The 11,817-nt window shown below is 37.9% G+C and overlaps 1 protein-coding gene across 1 annotated transcript; it reads right to left on the bottom strand.

Moving 5' to 3' along the window:
- Window positions 1–5,507: 5,507 nt before the first annotated feature.
- On the bottom strand, window positions 5,508–10,283 carry rhcga (Rh family C glycoprotein a). Its single transcript, XM_014997640.2, has 11 exons — window positions 9,993–10,283; window positions 9,317–9,509; window positions 9,039–9,189; window positions 8,813–8,960; window positions 8,565–8,731; window positions 8,328–8,465; window positions 7,998–8,134; window positions 7,491–7,615; window positions 7,110–7,183; window positions 6,955–7,031; window positions 5,508–6,870 (listed from the first exon to the last, which is right to left on the bottom strand). Exons 1-11 carry the CDS (start codon window positions 10,201–10,203, stop codon window positions 6,837–6,839), a joined length of 1,455 nt encoding a protein of 484 aa, XP_014853126.2. The 5' UTR covers window positions 10,204–10,283; the 3' UTR covers window positions 5,508–6,836.
- Window positions 10,284–11,817: the final 1,534 nt, after the last annotated feature.

The raw sequence follows: 11,817 nt of genomic DNA, 5'->3' as shown, positions 1-11,817 counted from the left end.
TATCACTTTGACTTTGATTTGTTGATAAAGCATTGGTTGCATTAAGTAAATTGTTGCTTTTGTCAACAACCTCTGGGGGTTTGTTGAGGATTAATCAGGTGCTTCATTTTTGCCGTCCTTTATATTTATTTGTCCTGGAATTTGAATTTCAACTTCACACAACATGTTAACAAGTGAAAATATGTTAAACTTATTTTTCTTTGGCTTTTGTATCTCCAAATATTTATCATCCAATATGATTAATATCATTATTTTTACTTAATGTCTGAAAGATTAAGTAAAAAAACTCTGCCACCTCTGGGACACCAGATGTTTGTCAGGAAAGCCTTGCAGGCCTCTAAGGGCCTCACAGGCTGCAGCATGTTGAAACAGTTGAACTATAAAATACAGCAGACACTTTTAAATCTGTTGAATCTAGTCACTATTACTCTCCTCAGTATTTCATTGTTTCGCCATAGGTTATGCCAGATGTTTCATAGTTGGTAAAGCATGGGCCTACTCCTATACAAACCGCTCAACTGAAGGAGAAAATGATCATAATGCTGACAGATGACATAGAAACCTAGAAAAAAAACAAATACGGCATTTCTATCATTAGGAAAATTCAGTTATAGTTAAATAATTCCTATATTTTTTACTATGTATTTTTTGTCCATATGTCGATATTTCCGTCACAGATATTTTTTTAAACTACTATATTTTTAAAGTACTCTGTTATTTCTATTTTTAGGAATTATGTTAAGTGTCTTGCCGAAACAGATATATTTACAGATTTGTCTCCTCCAGATTTACTGACAATGTTGCCAATTTCTCTTTGAAAATAGAATAAATTAAAATAAAAGACTAAAAAGGCGTGGCATGTCTATGTACATATGCCCCCTCCTGATTTCCCAGTAATAAAATTAAAGACAACGTTTCTCCCTCATCAATGACGTCTTCATTGAACAGGGTTAGCATTACTGAACAATCAACTTAATAAGAACAGACAGGCCAGAGAGAAAGTCTGAAAGAAGTTGACAAGTCCACTATTGGTCCTATTTGACCTCATGAAATTGTGGCAACAAAAAACAAACATTGCTGGGAAAAGTAATGAAAAGTCTTATTTAAAGTAGGAGACGCAGCAAACATGTGGAAGATCGTCCACTGATCAGACTAAACCTGAACGTTCTTAGTTGCAAAACGTTAAGAAAACTAATAGCACAAAACACGATGTTGGCAGTGTCATGCTCTGTGATGTTTTCCTTTCAGTCTGGCTGAGTCGGAGCTACTTTACAAGGAAAAGTGGGGACAATTTTCAGTAGGCTGTGCAAAGGTGGGTCACACACACACACACACACACACACACGCACACACCCACACACGCACACACACACACACACACACACACACACACACACACACACACACACACACACACACACACACACACACACCCACACACACACACACACACACACACTCTTTACTGTAGCAAAAACTGTTTTTACAAAGTATTGTCTTATCTGGGTTAAGCATAATATAAATGTCTGCCAAATATTTCTGTTTTTAACTTTTAAAAAAAAGAGTCATTTTCCTTCTAGTTCATAACTAAATGCCTGTAAAATTAGATTAAAATTACTATTTCATGACACATTTACACTTTAGCTGCTGGTGATTTGTCTCCAGTTTTTGTAAGATTTGTTCTCATTGATGTAGGAATGTAAAAGAAAGCAGTAAATTAGGGCAGACTTCTGTGACGTAATAATGGTTCAATGGGAAAGGGTAAAAATCCCATCATATCTATAAACAAATTATCTTATTAATGGTAGAGTACATGGCCCAGCAGCATAAGGTAATGTAGCTCTAATACCTGCTACAAAAGCATCGATTAGCTCTCTGGTGTGCAGGTGCATCTTAATTAGCCAAATCATTCACGTTGGATTCCTCACATATTTTTTTAACCCGGCTTTCGTTTCTCCTTCTTTCAGTCCAAGCGGGGAACCAGTGGCCTTTGTGACCAAATCTCCTGCCATGAATAGTGATTTCACTGGTTTTTCCTCTGCACCAGTGCTTGCTGAGAGGTTTTCCCCCCCCGCTGAGACCTTCCCCTTTGACCCCAACAAATGAACTCCTGTGAAGCACATTAAAAAAACAGGTTCACGGTCCTTCATTGGTTCACGGTGTTCAGTGCTGTGGACTGGACTCTGTGTGAGGAATTTAGGCGAAATGCATGAAGACCGGCGGGAGGTTTATTGCGTTACAGTAGGAGTTGAGATCTTGCCCCTTGGCGTAGTGTGATCATTTTGTGAACACAGAGAAAAAGTTTAGGATGCTCCGTCCGTGTTACAGCCCAGCTGGACGTGGCAGCCTGCTCCAATCAGCTCAAAAAGATGATATAATTGCCAAGGCAAGATAGGATGAGGCCACCGCCTCTGCAGTCCTCCCGTCTCCTTCTTGCTTCTATCACATCTATTCTCTCCAGCTCTATACTCGCTGATTGTCCTCCCCTCCCTCATTGTTCCGCGATCCCTCCCCAACAACAGGCCAATTTGTCCCTCCAGCTTGGCTCCCGCCTTCCCTCCTGCTGCGTTATTTAGCCTCTTTTCTGCACTTCAATGGCAGGTACTGATTAGGGAACTTCCACGACGTCTTTGCAAGTCCTCAAAAATCCCTCCTCCCCTTCCCAGCAGCCTTTAATCTGATTACAGGCTTTCTGCAGCTTTTCAGAGGAGTCCAGTCCCAGGAGGACAATAGCAGACCAAGTGGTTTCACAAACACTCTCCCCAGGGTCATATGATCTACGAGGAGAGGTGTGTTTACTCTCCTCTGGCATCAGGTCCCTGGAAGCGCCATAATTTAAGAGAAACATCTCTTTTAGCAAACGCTTCCTGATCCTCCTCCATCTTTTCCTCAAAGAACATTTCTATGTTCTCTTAATATGTTTTATTTGCGTCAGTATTTTTTGTGTTGACCTGGTTTTCTGTATTTAACATAATGAAAAGACATTTTCAAACCTTTTAAGCATACTAATGCACCATTATTAGTGAAAATCTAATTGAACTAGTGGTTTTGTTTCTGTGCTCCTGTCAGATTGTGTCTTTAAAATATATTTTTCCCTTCTTTGGTTTTTTTTTTTTTTTTTTTTGCCACAATCATCAAAAGACAAACTTTTTTTTCCCCCCAGAAAACCTCAATAACTTTCCTTTAATTGGCTTTAAACACTCTTAGCATTTATAAAATTAATAACAATTCTCTTGAAATTGTTTTAAAGCTCTGAGCTCATTGTTTAAAATCCAAAGAATGCTTAAAACTTTTGAGTTTTGATGCTATTTATACAAAAAAAAAACAAAGCTTCATGCAGCCCTATAGTTGAATGCACCATCTTTTATTAAAGGCATTTAAGGGGATAAAGTCCCAGACTCTATGTGGAAGTTGTTGTACTCAGACTCTGAGGTGACAGCAGCAGCTTCAGCCCTCAGTTAACCTGTTTAACCTCATCCTTCAATAAAGCTTCTGCCAGCAGCTAACCTGACAAAGCCAGCATGCAGCATATGTCCAGCCTCTGTTTTCGCAGTTCATTAATGTCACAGTGATTGGTCAGGAGATGATCCTATTGACCGGTCTGTCCGGGCATCATTACCATCAGAATGAAAGGGTGCGAAGAGGCCAGAGGCCTTGGGGCAACAAGTGTCCAAAGACCTCAGGGAGCCGCCTTAACAATCTGAACCTCTCCATCCTCACAGCTGACAGAGAAAATGTTCCTGCAGTCGGCTCTCAACGAGTCTCCTTACTTCTACAGCTTGTTGTGAGATGAACATTCATGACTTTATTGTCGTCTGATACTTTAAAAGCTTCCAGTTGGAGTCAAAATACTCTAGTTGTTGTAATCAAATACCAGAAAAATGTACTTAAAATTTAATGTGTGGATATTTCACATCTTTTTCAGAGCTTTTGTGTATGCACTAATTTCTAATTTGGACACAGGATTGCTTAACATCTCTACATTACTGAACGAATCAAATGGAAGTTAGCAAACCAAAAAAACTTTAAAATTTTCAGTACCATGAAAAATGCAATTAATTTCTGGTGAGGAATAAATAGTAACCAATATGTTTGTGGGTCTAGAAAGGGGATTTAAAGATGTCTTGAAAGAATGTGAAGTCAATCAGTTTTCTAGTTTCCCAAAGGAGGATCATCAAAACAACAGAACTTAGTCCTAAAAACATCAAATTATATGTCACAAAACCCTAAAACGTAACAAGAGTCTTTTTAATATTTATGTGTAAATCTTTGCCTGTATAATCACAAAGAGGCTACACAGATTTGACTTGAGATGTTTTCAGAGAGATCACAGATGAATTTTGGGACTCCTGTAAAAATGCTCTTTGGACAAAAAAAAGTCTAAAATTAAATAACCTGCACACCAGAAGAAAAGACGTGTTTGGTATAACCCCAGTGGAACGTTACAGATAAAAAAAAAACTAAAAAAAAACGTTGCTGCAGCAGAACCTGACCAACTCTAATTCGTCCCTGCAACATCACAATAATCCAAAAGCTGACAAAAAGTGGGTGAAAAATAAAAATAAAAATAAAAAACAGGTATTGATCCTGAAAAGGACTAACCATGTAAAAAAAATCCCTCAAACATCACAGAGAGATTGATGGATGACTGCTAGAAGTATCTCACTGAACTTAAGTACCAAAGAGTGTCATTACTCCAGGATCTATAATAGTGTAAAAAAAATCTATTAATCTTAAGAATTAGAAAACAAAAATAGATTTAAAAACATTTTAGTCTTTTCCCAGTTTGTTGGTGAAACGTGTAGCGATCTGGATTGATTTTTGTTGTCTGCATTCAGCCATTTGCTTTGCAGCTCTGTTTCTGTGTGACGCGTCAGGTTTCCAAAGGAGACAATGTTAGAAAAAAAAAATCTGGAGGGAAAAAGGTTGTTTAAGGCATCAGACCCCTCAATTAGTTAATGATCCCAATGTCTGCTAGACATTAAGACCAACAATAATTATTATTATGTTTTACCTGTTGGATTGAAATAGACTAAATAAACTTGACTGGTTTGTTTTTGCAGTGCTGAATTAGAAAACAAAAATAAAATCCATTGTAAAGAAAATTATTAAAAATGTCAGAGATTCATGAAAAGCTTCCTGAATCTTAATGCATGACTTCAGAGTTGCACATTGTTTTATTACTAACATCTCCTGCTTGATTATTTCTACTGTGCTCTCATTTACTGGTAGAAAGCTCCATATAGGCTAAACTTAAAATTTGGCTTGATTATGGATAATGTGGGGCCAACAGACTGTACATTATATATTATCTTTAATGAAAAATAAACTAATAAAACTCTTTAAGTTAAGCCCTACAACCTTCAACTGCACTAATTTGTGTTCAGAACAGATACATTGTTTCTGTGTGCTATGCAGCGCCACCCTGTGGCTCAAAGTAGGAAAACCCAGGTATTTATATTGTTGCATTATTTTACATCTTATTTTAGTGCATGAGAGAAATTCGGTCGTTTTTGGGAATAATTTTATTCTTATTTTCCTCTGATACATCTTATCACAAAAGCCACAACTTCTGTCATTTGTCATATATTTACATTCAAGGAGTAACATTTCTCTCAGATTTCTCTTACTTCTTGTTAATATTTGTGTGTGGGGGGGCAGGGGGGGTGAAAATCTGGTGCACATCTTTGCTTTTCAAGCATCTTTATTTTTTCATTGTTGCATCTTGTAATTCTAAAACAAAGTATTAAATAATCCACAAACTGCGACATTACACCTGTTTGATTACAAATTATAAACATGTAATCAATGACTGAAAAACAAATTTATGATTCCTCAGTATTTTTTTTTTTTTTTTTTATTCCAGGTAAATACAATTTAATCTTACAAAATCTAGAACAATAGGCCAATAAGAGAAATAACTTTTGAAACTGTTAGAGGGCATGAAGATATGTCTGGCATATTATTTTACATATGACTGAGGTTTTATTGGTGGCGAGGTTTTACGCTACATGCTGAAAAATGCCTTTTATTTTCTTTTTAAACACACAAGACTTTTCAACCCTTACTGTCTCATAAAGCTTTACAAACGATTCAAAGGGCCTGTAATTAAATATTTAAACAGTAGCTGTCAGAAATTAGTCCTGTTTTTATTAATAAATATCATCTTAGGTCAGTCTTGTTCATGAGATGCAGTCATTAATGGAGCACACGTTTCTTATAGATGTTTGAAATCTGAGTTTTCCTGCTGGTGCGCTTCCTTTGGCAACTGGAGTTAACAATCAACATTCCAACAATCAAACTGAATAAACTGCATCATAGTTACTCTGTAAGAACTAATGATAAATGCAGACTACTGCTGACGTAGATACATTATTCAAACCTGCCATATCTGACGACACCAGCCTTTTTCAAACCTCATCACTTCCTGTTTGCATTACATAAAATAACACACTTTAAAAGCCTTTTCAGCTACACAATTTTCTGTAGTAAGTTAAATTGCTTTAGACATAATTACATTGAAAAAGTATTGACAAAAATCAGCTTAAAGAACATAAAAACATCCAATTTCACATCATACAGACTGGAGTAAGAACCATGGTCACAGCAATAATTCATGACATTTCTTCCTCAATGAAAGATCCACATTAAATCTGATTGAATAGATTTTTGATCTAAAAAGGAACATACTTAACATTTTAGTTTCCAATAATCAGATCCTGACATCAGGTGTCAAAAGCCGTCAAAAAAAAAATGGCAAAGTGAAAACCTTCATAAATTATGTTGCTGAAGAGCTGCATTATGTTCAAATTTAAACTTGGGCCAACAGCTTGTCTCTAACACTGCTCGGCACAGAAACTGGACTCGGCTCTGCCGGAGAAAAGAAGAAAGTCACAGTTAGCTGGAGGTTCAGAAAACAGATGCAAAATAGTGTAAACGTGTGAATACGCTTACATGTCTTGGCTTTTGTGAGTCATGTGGTTGTTGTACTCCAAAACAGGAGGAAGGATCTCCTCCTCTTCCTCAGGAAGCTGCAAAATTATATTATTGGTTAGAGACGTAATTTAAAGGGAAAGAGCACCATCTAGTGGTAGAAAAGGTGATCTTGCCTCCCAGTAAGCCTCATCGTCGAAGCAGTGATCATCAGCAGCGTCACCCCAGATAGGAATCTTCAGGATGAGCCCTTTAAAAAAATAAATAAATAAATAAATACCTCTGGCATCCTTTGATAACAGTAGATGTCGCAGCTCAATGTACATGTATACTCATTTCATAAAGAAATATGCATATTTATTAGCATGTTAGTATTTGTGGCAGAAATACTGTCAGTCTGAGTCAGATTTAATATATATATATATATATATATATATATATATATATATATATATATATATATATATATATATATATATATATATAAATAATACTTTCAACATGCATTGCCAAAATAAGCACTGAAGCCAACTGCATCACACTTTTTTTAAACTCACCAACAATGGCTCCTCCAACCAGTCCAAAGGCAATCGACACACATGTCCCAGCAGCTTGATATCCTCCCTGCGTTCCCATTCCTCTGTTTGCATATTTGCCCTCCTTATCAAATACAATTATCAGCCTACATGGAAATACAAATGTAGATAGAGATGTGTATCAGATTTTGATGAATGGTTAACACATTTTTACATCAGTTGCTAATCTAATAGTCTGATGAAGTTTGTCTGTCTGGAGAACCAAGGTCAGGGGTGTGTCAAAAGATACAAAAAAAAAAAAATGCATTGTCTGTTTTTTCTGCAGATTTCTGGTGATTATTTCAATATAAGCACCAAATCAGTGGTCTGACCAATGTAAATATCAAAACAAAATTAATCTACAGCAATTACATTTTGTTATTATTGCCTCATTTGAGAAGACAGAAGGGGAACCACCACTTCCACAGCTAAAGATGTCTGGCTGGGGTTGAATGAGGTTTGAGTTATGACTGCATTCATTTGGCTCACCCTTCTTTACTGTAGACATCCTCACTAGCTGCTGCAGCAACGATAGCACCGAGGAAGCCGCCAAGCATTCCTGGGACGGCATGCAGATTGTGAATGCCACATGTGTCCTGGAGCTTCAGGGTTTTCTCCAAAAAGGGCTGGAAACAAAATTACAGTTGTTTTTAGAGGTACTTTATCAATTTTTCCTTTTAATATTGAAAATCTAGATGTGCCTAAAATAACTTGTCTCAAAACAGGAAGTTGCTGCCAACTTCCTGTTTAAAACACATTTTTGTGTCTTTTGTTCACCTCTACGTTTGCAGACGACACAGTAAAAATATGCAGACTTACTGTGACGAAGACGTAGCCGAAGGTGGAGATGATGCCCATGCAGAAGCCCACAATAAGCGAGCCGTAAGGAGTGATCATAAACTCTGCTGACGTTCCCATGGTTACGGCGCCTGCCAGAGTGGCATTCTGGATATGAACCTGTTGCATAAGGGGAGCAGAGGACGTGTTATTCATGACAAATATCACAAATACGCCTGATTATTGAGTTATTAAGAGATTCTGCCTTTGCAAATGTACCATATCCAGTTTTCCTCTTTTATGGAACATGCTGGACAAGGCAACAGCAGTGAGAACGGAGGAGGCGAGAGCGATGTAGGTGTTTATGAACGCTCTGTGCTGTCCATCGCCGTGGTATGAGATAGCTCCGTTGAAACTGGGCCAGAACATCCAGAGAAACAGAGTACCTGAAATCAAATTAAAAAATTTATCTAAAAATCTGTAAGAGAAGAGCTCCACATTTTAAGCCAAAATAAATCTTTATTTACCAATCATTGCAAACAGATCCGACTGGTAGTTGGACCCATGCAGGTGTTTACTTTGGTGTAGGTTTGGTCGATAGAGCACCCAGGAGATGGCCAGTCCATAATACCCTCCAAAGCAGTGGATGACCATGGATCCACCACCATCTCTGCACTGAAACAACAGCAACACGTCAGGAAAAACTCTCTCTGAAGTGAATGAAATCTGGTTTGATTGGTTAATCAGACTCACATGAAGCAGGTCGAGGATGATGTATTCCTCCACAGCAAACAAAGTGACACCAAACAAGGTGACAACCATGAGCTGGACGGGGCTCACTTTACCCAGCAGGGCGCCGAAGGCGATCAGCGAGCCGGCACAGCAGAAGTCTGCATTGATGATGCTGTTTGGAAGAAGGAGAGTTCAAGCTCAACTGGAAATATGTCTTTCACAGATCACATCACCTGACCGGTGAAAGAATGCAGTTTCACTTTACTTGCATAATAAACTCCACAGGGAAAAGTACTTACTTCTCAACCCCAATGTAGATTTTTCCAGTGTCCAGATCGAGGGAATGGAACCAGCCCTGCATGAGAAGAGCCCACTGCAGGCCGAACGAGGCGATCAGGAAGTTGAATCCCACGCCGCCGTAGCTGTAGCGTTTCAGAAAGGTCATGAGGAAACCAAATCCAACAAAGATCATCACGTGGACGTCCTGGAAGCCTGCAGGCGCAGAAACAAATGCCGGGGTTGTTATGCAACAGCTTGCTCTAAACAAGACAACGCAGTTTCTCAAGAAAAACAATATTTGTGCAACTCCAATTCAGGATTAAGAAGTGAGGTCAATTTATTTCTGGAAGTTTTAGTTATGATTTTTTTTCCCTATATGTGCAATAATATTTCATGAGAGTAACTTGTAGGATTTTTGTTGCAGAATACAGTTTTGTTCAACTGCAGCCAGACTACCAGATAATAGATATAAAAAAATAGATAGTTAATCTTTAATTAAATACTTTCCCATGAATTACTTCTTAGTTTTTGTAAACACATGGTGTTTTCTGTGTGTCTTTGGAAAAGTACCTAAAATTTTCCTGACAGAGAAAGAAACCGGCAAAAGCACATTTTGCATTCAGACATTTTTTCATCTGTTTTCTCAAACATCCATCACACCCACATTAAAATCTCTGTCAACTTTTTCATACTTACTGGGATATCTGAAGTAGAAGTCATTTTCAAGGTCGGTGAGGTTATTTTTGTGCTTGTACTCCACCCAGTGTGCATCTGATTCTTTGTCATAGCGGATGAAAACCCCAAACAGGACGATCATAGCAATCTGCCACACAAAGCAGACGGCTGGCAGACTCACACGCATGTACGTGTTCTTCTGTGGACCCAATCTCTCGCAGCAGTTTCCCATGATGATGGTGATGGTGCTGACCCTCTCCTGGTACTGGTCCTCTCAGTCCGGTGCCCCGTCTGTGTCTTGCATTAGCATGCCATCATGTTTATAGAGCGATTTGTATTGGGGGCGGGATCTTGTCCACCACCCAGAGGCAAGGTGTGGACTCATTGTACCTGCTGAGAGCTAAGCCACTCCTCGTCTGATGTTTTTAGACTGGTAATATCACTTCTAGAAAAGGCTGCGGGACGTGGAAATCACAACATAACATAGGCAGAACGTGCTGCTGAAATTAACTATTAAAAAGGAAAATGCATGTCCTCATTTTATGCTATTTCTCTGAATGCTTTAAAAAAATGTTGCAGTGTTGTTTGAGTATTGAAAAAAGTTTATGAGTTTCAGCTTTTTGAAAGTAAGTTAAACTTTACTCTGGTAACACAGAGATATCAGAGACATATAAATCTCTGACATTAGTAACTTATAGTTAATGTTTTAGGGAATGTGAATATTTAGAGGAATTAGTAGGTAAATTTATTTCTGACATGGAATAAAACCTAATTTTTGCACAATTTAAAAAAAAAGTCTGTCCATTATTATTATTATTATTATTATTATTAGTGATAATAAAACATTTACTTGCCCTGCGACAGACTGGCGACCTGTCCAGGGTGTACCCCGCCTCTCGCCCGGAACGTGAGCTGGAGATAGGCACCAGCACCCCTCCCGACCCCACTGAGGGACAAGGGTGAAGGAAAATGGATGGATGGAAAACATTTACTTTATTAAAAAATGCCTGTGAAATGTCTTTGCTGCAGCACCAGATATAAAACTGATGGCCCTACACAGGGAAAAGTAACTTATATCAATAGGTAAAATCCAAAGCAAATGTATAAATAAACAATATTTAAACAGGATAAATAACGTTGACAATTGAGCATCATAAAATTAGACACAGTAACAGAATCTCCTATGAACTGTTCTGGCTAATTCTTGGAAAAGGAGAGCTAACCTCTCCTTTCCCAAGGAGAGGTTAGCTCTCCTTGGAAAAGGAGCTAGCCAAGGAGAGGTTAGCTCTCCTTGGAAAAGGAGCTAGCCGCTCCTTAGCCGCTCCTTTTCCAAGGAGCCGTTAGGAGCTAACTATTCTGAGTGAAGCTATTCTTCACCCACAATTCTTCTGGGTGAAGATCAGAGTACTGCTGGCACGTTTATTAGTTAGGAAATGTTTATATGAGAGTTTCTGTAAACCAGATAACATGTGTGGCTATTAAAGGATCTTGAATGAAGAAGTGAAGAAGTTCTGTATAAAAAGTTTTCAAACTGACATCAGTGCAAAGTGATTCTGGGAGAAGGTGAAATTTAACACAAAAAAATCGAGCTGAAATTTCAGAATGTCGTTAAATGTTAAGCATGATTGTGGATTGATTCTGGTTTGAATTCAAGGAATTCAGAAACTCTTTCACTGGTGGATTCAAAGTGTACACTCAGTTAATTGTAAAGCAAAATATTGTGGAATGAATCAGAAGAGGAAATAAAAAAACACTTCAATGTCTAAAATATGTGCTCAAAATATAAAATAGAGTTCCTCAATAAGCTCAAGCTGAAAAGAAGATTTTTTTTTTCACATTTTAGAGT

Source organism: Poecilia mexicana, unplaced genomic scaffold (assembly GCF_051168715.1).
Source record: "Poecilia mexicana isolate PSO_F unplaced genomic scaffold, ASM5116871v1 scaffold_3, whole genome shotgun sequence".
In the NCBI taxonomy this organism is placed as follows: domain Eukaryota; kingdom Metazoa; phylum Chordata; class Actinopteri; order Cyprinodontiformes; family Poeciliidae; genus Poecilia; species Poecilia mexicana.
The sequence above is the reverse complement of the archived record's forward strand: the minus strand, read 5'-3'. Positions and strand labels throughout refer to the sequence as shown.